The sequence below is a fragment of the Carcharhinus amblyrhynchos genome, chromosome 32 (assembly GCF_965287045.1).
Source record: "Carcharhinus amblyrhynchos chromosome 32, sCarAmb.v2.hapA, whole genome shotgun sequence".
Classification (NCBI taxonomy): Eukaryota; Metazoa; Chordata; class Chondrichthyes; order Carcharhiniformes; family Carcharhinidae; genus Carcharhinus; species Carcharhinus amblyrhynchos.
In genome coordinates this window covers 21,121,536-21,134,305 of record NC_137355.1, presented here as the reverse complement: position 1 = coordinate 21,134,305, position 12,770 = coordinate 21,121,536, and the positions used below count along the sequence as shown (strand labels likewise).

The window sequence follows — 12,770 nt, the reverse complement described above, 5'->3', positions numbered from 1 at the left end:
TTCAGAGCATTGTTCCTTCATCAGGTGAGTGAAGGTGAAGCGTCCGAAAGCTCGTGATTCCAAATAAACCTGTTGGACTTCAACCTGGAGTTGTGAGACTTCTTACTGTGCCCAAAATATGTAGGTTAGGGAGATTAGCCAGGGTAAATGTGTGGGGTTACTGGGAATAGAGTGGAGGAGAAGAACTGGATAAGATACTCTGTCAGAGAGTCAGTACAGATTCTCCTTCAGCACTGTGGGAATTCTATGATACTAGATTGTAAAAAGAAATTTCATGATCAGAACAATATGATCTATCATACCTATCCATGTAGGACATAAATGTGTACCAAATTGTTAGGAATTTCTATAACTGTTTATGTTATCTGTGTATATCATATCTGAATGAGTACACGTATCAGCAGTTTCATAAAATAAAACCATAACCTACCATTGTTTCGCCTATTTGATAATTGGTCATGTTGAGGTTCACATTTCTCAGAAATTCCCCGATGCTACACTGAGAACAGACAGTGCCTTGTGGCAAAAGCACACGGAAATGAGCCACAAATTCCTGAAAAATATGGAAACATCACAAAATGCACTTCACTTCAGGTTTATTGCTGCACCCAAGTGCATCAGTAAGACACTGACACGTAAAACACTCCACTGCAAGGAAGACACTATTCAGCAACAACTGGGAGTAGAGACCAGACATCGATCACATTCCAAATCAACCAAAGTGCTCACATCTTATTAGGTATTAATTTATCAATAAATAATTCTAGGATAGTTCCAGTTCCCAATCTTGGCCTACTCTGAATGAGTTAATCTTGCAAAGGCAGTAAATCGGGACACAACAATGGGCTTCAGTGCAACAGGACGAGCGAGGAGATGAAGGATAGAAAATTCAATCACGCGTTCCATTCTTGATCATCTATCAGGAATCCTGCTAGGAACAAGCAATTGGTTTCTTAGCTCAGTAGTTAGAGCACTAAGTTTTGTAAACTAGTGGTCAATTCTCGCTAGAGCCCGTGGCTAAATTTTAGCTGATGGCAGCACATTAGATGGTAAACTGTGGAGAGGAGACGGATACATTAATAGGCAAGAAGATTTCATTGTGGAATGAGATAATTCCTTTGTTGGGCGGCACAGTGGTTAGCACTGCTGCCTCACAACAGCAGGGACCCAAGTTCAATTACCGGGTGGAGTTTCCTCCGGTTGCTCTGGTTTCCTCCTGCAGTCCAAAGATGTGCGGGTTAGGTTGATTGGACATGCTAAATTAACCCTTAGTATCCTGGGATGTAATAGGTTAGAGGGATTAGCAGGATAGCTAAGTGGGGATTGGATCTGGGTGAGATTGGTGTTGGTGCAGACTCGATGGGCCAAATGGCCTCCTGCTGCAATGTAGGGATTCTATGATTCTACGTTGACCAAGTGCTGTTTGATAATGATATTACCAACAACCCAACAGCCTGAAACCACTCACTGTGTTTGAGAGTGAATGTTGGTCACTGGGAAGTGATACCAGCAGCCATGAAACTATAACCCAGCAAGAGTTATGACCTTCAGGAAAGAGGAGAAAAACTGAAGTTTTTTTAAAGAAATGCTCCACAAAGCTCAGGTGGTAGGAATGAGCCATTCATGCTTGGGTTTTTAGACAATCTGCTCTGAGCAGCACAGCCCACATGCAGTGAAAAACTACTATCACTGGTGTTAATGTTGATAAGAACTCAACTCAGTTCTGTATTTTTTTAAGTATTAAATGTTGGCTTACATTTGCTGAAGTTTCAAAAATACGAACAAACCAATTCAAGCCTGGATACAAGTCACCCCCCCCCCAATTACCCCCCATGGCTAAATTCAACTTGGTTTGGCCTCAGTGATGAGAATGTCACAATCACTGTTAATTCAATTCAAATTATCAGCTGACCCACCATGTCTACATTACAATCTTAAAATTGACAACATCCCTGAATCTAAACCAAAGTATAATTTAGCAGTACATTGAAATTACCGCGCCCCAAGTAACCAGAGGTTCTCACCTGGAAAGTGTACTTAATACTGTATCCGGATTGTCGTATCCTGACTGTTTCTAACATGCCGGTGTATCGCAGCTGTCTCAGGACTAGGTGATCATTGAAGCGCAATGGAAGCTGCAATGTTGACAAAAAAAGGTTATGGGGAGATAGAGAGAGCAACAATTTCAACATATCAGTAATAATTCACAAAGGCAAATTTCACATGGCTATGAATGCTTCTCTACAACCTAAGAAGGCCCTGTTAAAACCCAGTGGATATTCCTGTTCAGAGTGCAGGAAATACACATGATAGGTGATCGCTCTCACTTAAAAACATAAACTCACTATCTATTCTTACCAGCTCACCCTCAACCACTACTTTTATGATGCCTGTTCCTACAAATCTCCTGATTCCTTGAGAAGCGTGCATGGCAATGCATTTGCTTCTTCCCTTTCCTATGTCAACATTGTACTGAAACCAAGTTTCATCATGCCATATCCAATGCTGATGGCTTTGCTGAACCTCTTTAGATCCCTCAGCCTTTCCTCATTACAATCCACAAAAATTCTAAACATGGTCACATCTCATATTTATCTAGTCATCTCTTACTCTGTTCAACGAACATGGCTAATTATATTAATGGTGTTAATATAATACACTCCATCCATTGTAGTATCTCTTTTTTTTGAATAATTCAAAAGTTTTCAACTTCACTGTTGAGACACCTTTAAGAAGTCTCACAACACCAGGTTAAAATCCAACAAGTTTATTTGGAATCACGAGCTTTAAGAGTGCTGCTGAGCAAGTCGCTCACCTGGTGAAGGTGCAGTGCTCCGAAAGCTCGTGATACCAAATAAACCTGTTGGACTTTAAATGTTGTGAGACTTCTTACTATGCCCACCCCAGTCCAACACTGGAATTTCCACATCGAAGCACTTTAGACACAAGGTTTCAGTGGCTGTTTGTTCCATCCATTCAGTTCAACCTATGTACCTTGGCCTTTTACTTTGGCTCCTCAAGCTATTAATTTTCAAATGTAGTAATAGATACCAAAAGTTAGTTACCTTTTCTGCATTTGATCGGATACACTTGACAAAGTAAGGCTCTGCCTGTCCCAGGGTTTCCATGAGCTTATTGAGAGAGGCCTGCATGGGAGATAATATAAAATGTCGAATTACTGCAGTACCTGGAGTCTATGCGCCTAAGATCAAACGTACATAAAATATACCTAGCTCAGAAAATGCAATATATCCCAAAAACCCATTAACGGTCGTCCAAGCCACATTATGGTCAGTCAAAGTTGTTTTAGGTGAAGAATATGCAGAGCCAGTTATTCTCCCAAAACTCCTACTTGACTTTCAAATCATTGGTTTACTTCTTATTCTCCGTTAAGTCTGTTTTAATCGTTACGCTTAGCTAAGCCTAAGATAAGTCCCCTGGGCTGGATGGGATTTATCCTAGGATTCTCTGGGAGGCTAGGGAGGAGATTGCAGAGCCTTTGGCTTTCATCTTTATGTCATCATTGGCTACAGGTATAGTGCCGGAAGACTGGAGGATAGCAAAGGTTGTCCCCTTGTTCAAGAAGGGGAGTAGAGACCATCCTGGAAATTATAGACCGGTGAGCCTTACTTCTGTTGTGGGCACAGTTTTGGAAAGGATTATAAGAGATAGGATTTATAATCATCTAGAGAGAAATAATTTGATTATGGGTAGTCAACACGGTTTTGTGAAGGGTAGGTCATGCTTCACAAACCTTATTGACTTCTTTGAGAAGGTGACCAAAGAGGTGGATAAGGGTAAAGCAGTTGATGTGGTGTATGGATTTCAGTAAAGCGTTTGATAAGGTTCCTCATGGTAAGCTACTGCAGAAAATACAGATGCATGGGATTGAGGGTGATTTAGTGGTTTGGATCAGGAATTGGCTAGCTGAAAGAAGGCAGAGGGTGGTGGTTGATGGGAAATATTCAACATGGAGTTCAGTCACTAGTGGTGTACCGCAGGGATCTGTTTTGGGGCCACTGCTGTTTGTCATTTTTATAAATGACCTAGAAAAGGGTGTAGAAAGATGGGTTAGTAAATTTGCAGATGACACTAAAGTCAGAGGAGTTGTAGACAGTGCGGATGGATGTTACAGTTTGCAGAGGAATATAGATAAGCTGCAGAGCTGGGCTGACAAGTGGCACATGGAGTTTAATGCAGAAAAGTGTGAGATAATTCACTTTGGAAGGAGTAACAGGATTACAGAGTATCGGGCTAATGGAAAGACTCTTGGTAGTGTGGATGAGCAGAGAGATCTCGGTGTACATGTGCATAGATCCCTGAAAGTTGGCACCCAGGTTGATAGGGTTGTTAAGAAGGCATATGGTGTGTTAGCTTTTATTGGTAGAGGGATTGAGTTTCGGAGTCGTGAGATCATGTTGCAGCTGTACAAAACTCTGGTGCGGCCGCACTTGGAGTATTGCGTACAGTTCTGGTCGCCGCATTATAAGAAAGATGTGGAAGCATTGGAAAGGGTGCAGAGGAGATTTACCAGGATGTTGCCTGGTATGGTGGGAAGGTCTTATGAGGAAAGGCTGAGGGACTTGAGGTTGTTTTTGTTAGAGAGAAGGTTAAGAGGTGACTTGATTAAGGCATACAAAATGATCAGAGGAGTAGATATGGTGGACAGTGAGAGCCTTTTTCCTCGGATGGTGATTGATAACATGAGGGGACATAGCTTTAAATTGAGAGGTGATAAATATAGGACAGATGTCAGAGGTAGGTTCTTTACTCAGAGGGTAGTAAGGTTGTGGAATGCCCTGCCTGCAGCACTAGTGGACTCGCCAACTTTAAGGGTATTCAAATGGTCATTGGATATACACATGGAAAGTACTGAAATAGTTTAGGTTAGAGGGTCATTAGATTGGTTCCACTGGTTGGCGCAACATCGAGGGCCGAAGGGCCTGTACTGCGCTGTAATGTTCTATGCCATAGCACTTCCATCTTCGAGTCAAAAGGTTGCGGGTTTGAGACAAAATTCAGACTCAAAACGATCATCTAAGATGTCACTCCAGTGCAGCAGCAACAGCACTGTCTAAGGTACCATCTTTCAGATGGAGTGTCAAAAGATCCCGCACATGATTTCAAAGAAGAACTGGGAAGGTCGTCTGCAGGCCTGACTATTTATTCCTCCAACAACATTAAATTAAAACGAGCTAACTGACCATTTTTCTCATTGCTTCGTGTGGAATGCTGCAATCTGTAATGTAAATTGGCTCTTGCACTTGCTACATCACACCAATCAGCACATTTCAAATTAACTGTGAAATGCTTTGGCATACACCAAGATTAGGGGAGGTGATGGCCTAGTGGTGTTGTCACTAGGCTATTAATCCAGGAAACTCAGCTCACGTTCTGGGGACCCGGGTTCAAATCCCGCCACGACAGATGGCGGAATTTAAATTCAATTAAAAAAATCTGGAATTAAAAATCTACCATTAAGAAAGACCATGAAACCATTGCTGACTTTTGGAAAAAACTCATCTACTTCATTAAAGTCCTTTGGGGAAGGAAATCTGCCATCTTTACCTGGTCGGGCCTACATGTGACTCCAGAGCCACAGCAATGTGGTTGACTCAACTGCCCTCCAAGTATGGGTGGGCAATAAATGCTGGCCAGCCAGTGATGCCCGTGACTCACGAATGAATAAAGGAAGATGAAAAGGAACCGTGTATATGCATGCTCTTTGCTTCATGGAGCTGCATTTTCTATTTTAAAAACCCTTCAAACTATTTTCCTTCCCTAAAGGAACGTTCTGAAAGCTTCTCCTTGCTTGTTGAGATTAATCTAAAGCACCTTTTCAACCTTATATCAGGTAATGTTGACTCAGTTATCAAGCTTAGCATGTTATTTCCATGGTCCAAGCAGCTCAGAAACAATCATATTTCACACAGTATTCAATCATTTCAACCTATTCTTACCCTTAATCCCACAGCTGTGACAGCTATTAATCAGGCTCTTATTTTGCAGATGAAGATCAACACAGGAATGACTGCATTAGCTGCAAGTCTATTCCATAAGCAGATAACTGAGGATAGGGGGGAAATTTAGAAAAATACTTTAAATCCCAAGTCTTACTTTGGGGCTGTGGAACAAAATACATGCCAGGAGGGGGAGAAAGAAAACTGCAGAATGAAAATATTGTCCAGAATGGTGGTTAAATATTGCACAAGTGTACATTCTTCATATCACAAGGACAGAACTGAACATACATATAACGGACACCTAAACTAAGTAAGGTGTCTTTTGAGCTAGTTTACACACACAGAAAACCCAAAACCAATTAAATACACACAGCTTTTCGGTATTCAAAGAGCTTTCAGAACTCATCAGGTTACTGGTTACTCTACAAATTTTGGTATTTGAGATTGAAGACTGATATTCAACATGTGACACACTGTCCTATGTCGTTTTGTAAGATGGAGAATCGGTATTTGCATCATGTGTTTACCTGGAATTGAGCACTAATGCTGGGTGTCTTTTTCTTCTTGTGCAAATGGAGCAAAGACTTGGTAATGCGGTCATGAAGTGTCAGACTTGCCAAGTACTTCAGTGACTTCACATCTAATAAGTGCTGCGGGTTCAAGATAAACAAAACTTGCAACGTCAGACCAGCCGAAATCACTTCCAAATTTAAACATGTACTAGATGGAGAAAATTTAGAGTAAGAAGGTAAAACATCAGAATAAATAAGTCACACTTCTATACATCTGAACAATTATTAAAAACTCAAAAAAGAGCAGGTTTCTTACACTAGAAATACACATCAGTCAGCATCTGTAAAGAGAATAGATCTTGTAGCTTTTATTCTGTGCCTATCCTTCACTAGAATTCAAGCATTATTTTTCATAGATTTATCCACTCCCCTTTTAAAAGCTATTATTGATTTTGCCTCCACTAATGCATCTGATGGAGCATTCCATATTCCAACAATCTTACACATAAAAAATTAATCGACAACTGCTTCTTTTGTTGTTCTGGTAATAATCTTAAATTGAACATCCTCTAGTTAGCAATTTGCTAACAACTTACAGATACGGGTTAATCAAAAATCCTTCCTATTCTGAACACCATTATGATACACCTTCTCAACTTTCACTGTTACGGTGAAAAGTGCCCCAGTTTTTCCAGTTGTTTCTTGGAACAAAAGCTTCCCACTTTTGCTAACATCCTAAGGGAGTTTCCTCTGCACCCACTCCATAACCTTAGCAACCTCTGGAGGTAAAGCACCCAAAGCGTAAAACAATACTGCAACTGCAGCCTAACCATATGACTGTACTACAGGACTGATGCTGCTCTATCATCTTTCCCATACGAGATTACACACACTTCACTCCATCTTGGCTCCCTCAGGCTGATTCAAGCAACCTGTAACACTGGGACTCAACACTGCATCACAGATCTATTAAGGACAAATAGGAGGTTTGCTGATTTGAATAGTAACATTTCTGGTATGATACTGAACCAAGTTCACATCCCAATGTGCTAGGTTTGTCTTGGTAGAGGATATTCCTGATGGTGGGGCAGTCCAGAACCAATGGTCACTGTCTGAGGATTCAGGGTAGACCATTTAGGATGGAGGTGAGGAGACATTTCTTCACCCAAAGAGTGGTGCGCCTGTGGAATTCATTACCACAGGGAGTAGTTGATGCCAAAACATTGAATATATTCAAGAGTCGGCACTTGGGGCGAATGGAATCAAAGGTTATGGGGAGAAAGCAGGATTAGGCTATTGAGTTAGACCATCAGCCATGATTGTAATGAATAGCGGAGCAGGCTTGAAGGGCCAAAAGGCCTCCTCCTGCTCCAATCTTCTATGTTTCATATTGAAAAGTGTGTGTTCATTGTCAGGAGAGAAGAAGCTTGGCTATGATCACTCAATACTCAACACACACTAAGGTAACCCATTAAAAAAGGAGTGCACTAGCAGCCAGCAACATGGGACTGTACTGCAGCAAGGATAAGCACCTTCAGAAGATGGCAGGAAATTGATTAGAAAAATCTCAGACACTGGAAAATTGAAGTGCATCATTTTCTTTCCTGTCTCCTGTAGCTTCATCCATCATTTGCTAAGTGAGAAGATGGTGATTAAGCCATAGGGAATAAAACCGACTCATCAGGCTGACCATACTTAGGTCAAGTTTTGAACTGGATTCACAAATACACAAGTGCCTCTGACACACAACGTGCTGCGGAGACCCATGTAAGTTAAGGTGGGGCACTGTTTTAAGTCTGCATTTTGTATCTTAAGTGGTGATGGAGCCAAGATTCCGCTTAGAACATAGAACATAGAACATAACAGCGCAGAACAGGCCCTTCGGCCCACGATGTTGCGCCGACCAGTTTTTATCCCTTTTCGTCCATAAACCTATCCACAGCTCTCTTAAACGCCCCCAAACTAGGCGCATTTACAACCGCAGCAGGCAGGGCATTCCAATCCCCCACCACCCTCTGGGTAAAGAACCTACCCCTGACATCCGTCCTATAACTACCACCCCTTAATTTAAAGCCATGCCCCCTCGTGCTAGCATTCTCCATCCGAGGAAAAAGGCTATCACTATCCACCCTATCTAAACCTCTAATCATCTTATATGTTTCAATAAGATCCCCTCTTAGCCTCCTTCTTTCCAGCGAAAACAACCCCAAATCCCTCAGTCTCTCCTCATAGGACCTCCCCTCCATACCAGGCAACATCCTGGTAAACCTCCTCTGCACCCTCTCCAAAGCCTCCACGTCCTTCCTGTAATGTGGGGACCAGAACTGCACACAGTACTCCAAGTGCGGCCGCACCAGAGTTGTGTACAGTTGCAACATGACGCTGCGACTCCTAAATTCAATCCCCCTACCAATAAACGCCAAGACACCGTATGCCTTCTTAACTACCTTATCTACTTGATTCCCAACTTTCAGGGATCTATGTACACATACACCTAGATCCCTCTGCTCCTCCACACTATTCAAAGTCCTCCCATTAGCTTAGGAAGAATGGATGTATCGTCTTATTACAAGAAGTCAAAATATGGCAAATAAATGGATCCAATTCAAAATGATTCACATTACATTGTTACGAAAGCTACTCTCAATGTAAAAATTAAGTTGAATTCATATCACAATGCTGCCGGGAAGCAGTACAGCCTCTCTCAGCATTAACACAATGAACAAGTTGTCATCAGGATGCCTGATAAAGTGGGGCCCCAACATTACAGGGGGCGTTTCTTGCCTTGCACCGTCCCAGAAAACAAGCAGCTGCCTCCTGTGGTGCCATGTGCTGCTGATGACACCTTTTTCTACAGCCAGATATTTCAAGGTCACAACTGTATTTTTAAACAACTGTGCAGATATAATCTTGCAGTTGTTTCCTGCTTGCCCCAGTGCCCTGAAATAAACACCAAAAATGCACATGAAATAGATTCTACAGATTCTAGAGTACAAGCATTTTGCAGATCCACTTTTACAAACAGACTGGAAAATGATGGACACTGTGCAATGAGGGAGTGTTAAACCTAATCTTTACTACATGTATTTTTTTTCCTTAATTGGATCTCTATCTCTTAAACCCTAGATCTTGTATGATTCCCAACCACAGTGACAATTTACAAATAATTCATCATTTCTAACATTAGGAGTAATTTTAAGGTTTTAATTCAAGAAACAGCAGTGCAGTTGAGAAGCATGAATAAAAGCAAATTAACGCAGATGCTGGAATCTGAAACCAAGAGAGAAAATGCAGGAAAACCCGGGCACATCTGGTAGCATCTGTAAAGAGAGAAAAGAGCTGATGTTTCAAGACCAGATGACCCTAAAAGTTGAGGTTTTCCAGCATTCTCTCTTCTGGTTTGGAAGTAGTGTGGATACAGAGTGCTGACAAGTTTGGGAAATCCCAGTTGTCAGCAGTTAGTTTCCATCTTTGGTGTCTAAGCTAAAAGGAGAAGAGCACCTTGCCAGCTACCAATTACATTTTGTGTATTCATCATCCATCTCAGACAATGCACCATTCACTTCTTGACTGCTGCAGCTCCTCCTATCTCATTGACTGGGTCCCGGTTGCAATCAGTTTTAGTTTATACTTTTGAAACAATCCAATTATCTTTAGCTGCAGGCCAAGTCACACATTTCAATGAGTGAGACATGATTCAGATTTCAGAAATCCAACATACTACAGCTATATCAGGCCCTGATTAGGCTATATCTGGAATACTGAGAACTTCTGCACATTTAAACTTAGACAAGATATACTGGGCTTGGAGAGAACGCAGTGAGGGTTCATCAGAATGTTACAAGGATTAGATTATGATTAGAGATTACATAAACTAGGTTTAGATTCCCTGGAATACAGAAAATTAACAGCTAATTTGATTCAGGCTTTGAATTATGGAAGAAAGTAATAGAATAGAGAGAAAGTTATTCCAGAAAGAAATTAGGAAGTGCTTCTGTAGAAGAAGCTTTCCCAAAGAACAGAAAATGAGAGGTCAATTAATAGTTATAAATTTGAACTCAATAGATGTTTGCTAGCCAGGGGACTGGAATTAGGTTACCCACAAACCAATGTGGCAGATTACTTTGTTACTTTTACTGTGGGAATTACAGGCTCGGACAGCAATTTAATTGTCAGTCTGTAATTGTCCTTGAGAAGGTGAGCTGACTTCTTGAACAGCTGCAGTCCGTGTGGTGTAGGTATACACATCATGCTGTTTTGGAGAGACTTCCAGGATTTTCACTCTCCAACAGTGAAAGAACAGTGATGTAATTCCAAGTGGTGAGTGGTTTTGAGAGGAACTTGCAGGTGGTGATACTCAAATAGATCTGCTATCTTTGTCTTTCTAGATGGTACAGGTCACAGGTTTGGAAGTGTCTGTCGAGGTAGCCTTGGTGAATTGCTGCAGTGCATCTTATAGATGGTACACACAGCTGCCACTGCACTTCGGTGGCAGAGAGAGAGAGTGGAAGTTGAAGGTGTTGGATGGTGTGTCAATCAAGCAAGCTGCTTTGCCGTGGATCATGCCGAGCTTCTTGAATATTCTTGCACCCATTCAGGCAAGTGGACAGTATCACATCACATTCTTGTTTTGTGCCGTGTAGATGCTGGACAGGCTTTGGGGAGTCAGGTTAGTTACTCTCCGTAGAATTACTAGCCTCTTACCTGCCCTTGTTGCCAGTGTTTACATGGCTGGTCCAGTTTAGTTTCTGTCAATGGTAACCCCCAGGATGCTAACAGTGGGGGAATTCAGCAATGGTACTGCCACTGAATGTCAAGGAAAGGCGGTTGGATTCTCTCTTGCTGGAAATGATCATTGCCTGGCATGTATGTGGCACAAATGTAACTTGCCACTTATCAATGCAAGCCAAATGTTGTCCAGGTCTTGCTCTGTATGAGCACAGACTGCTTGGATATACGAACTACTTGACTAATCTGTTGGGCACTTCCCCAATTTTAGCACAAGCTCAGAGAAGTTAGTGAGGAGGAGTTCAGACTGCCATTGTTGTTTCTGGTGCCTAGGTTGATGCTGGGTGATCCATCCCATTTCATTCCTTTCTGTAGATTTTATAGCAGTTTTGATACAACTGAGGTGCTTGCTAAGCCATTTCAAGGGGCACTAAAAAGTCAACTACATAGCTGTGAGTCTGTAGCCCAGACAAGTAGATTAGATAAGGACGGCAGATTTCCTTCCCTGAAGAACATTATCCTTTTAGTGAACCAGGTGGATTACTTTTTACGACAATTGATAATGGTGTCATGGTCACATGACTGGAATTTTAAATTCCAGATTTAGTAACTGAGTTTTAAATTCCACCAGCTGCAACATTGGGATTTGAACCGACATCCCCAGAATATTAGCCTGGGCCTCTAGATTATTAGCCCAGTGACATTACCACCTTCCCCCTGATTAACCACAAAAGGAAAAGCCCATAGGATCCAAAGAAAACTGGCAAATTTCATCCAGAATTACTGCAACGGCAGGAAACAAAGAATATACTGTAAAGTGTGAATTATACTGTAAATGGCAGAGCCCTTAGGAACATTAACATAGAAGGATCTGGGCATGCAAATCCATAGTTCCCTAAAAGTGGCAACACAGGTAGCCAAGGTAATTAAGAAGGCAAATGGCATGCTTGCTTTCACTGGCTGGGACACTGAGTACAAGAGTTGGGAAATCAGGTTGCAGCTATGTAAAACATTGGTTAGGCCGCATTTGAAGTATTGCGCACAGTTCTGGTCGCCACACTACCAGAAGGGCTGAATGCAAAGAAGGTTCATTAGGGTGTTACCTGGTCTCGAGAGTGTTGACTACAAGGAGAGATTGAATAAACTAGGATTGCTTTCACTGGAAAGACGGAGGCTGAGGGGAGACCTGATAGAGGTCTACAAAATTATGAGAGGCGTAGAGAGGGTGGATAGTCAGAGGTGTTTTCCCAGGAAGGAAGTGTCAATTACAATGGGGCGCAGGTTCAAGGTGAGAGAGGGAAAGTTTAAGGGAGATGTGAGAGGAAAGTTTTTCCATGCAGAGTGGTGGGTGCCTGGATGCACTGCCAGAGGTGATGTTGGAAGCAGGCACATTAACATTTAAGAGGCATATGGATGGGTACGTGAATAGGGAGGGAGTAGAGGGATATGGACAAAATAAAAGTACAAGGATTGTTTTAAAAATCTTAACTAAATTATCATGATTGGCATGGGCTTAGAAGGCCAAAGGGCCTGTTCGTGTGCTGTACTTTTTTTATTCTTTGATACT

General features: G+C 41.9%; 1 protein-coding gene across 4 annotated transcripts in view; it reads right to left on the bottom strand.

The window, feature by feature from the left end:
* Positions 1-12,770, bottom strand: part of myo9aa (myosin IXAa) — a 311,787-nt gene that overhangs the window by 57,920 nt on the left and 241,097 nt on the right. For all 4 annotated transcript variants that reach the window (XM_080216194.1, XM_080216195.1, XM_080216198.1 and 1 more), the window contains 4 exons: positions 6,491-6,613; positions 3,066-3,146; positions 2,025-2,135; positions 431-553 (listed from right to left, as the gene is read on the bottom strand). In XM_080216194.1, the coding sequence (XP_080072320.1) occupies positions 431-553; positions 2,025-2,135; positions 3,066-3,146; positions 6,491-6,613 (438 nt within the window). The remainder of the gene's footprint in view (positions 1-430; positions 554-2,024; positions 2,136-3,065; positions 3,147-6,490; positions 6,614-12,770) is intronic.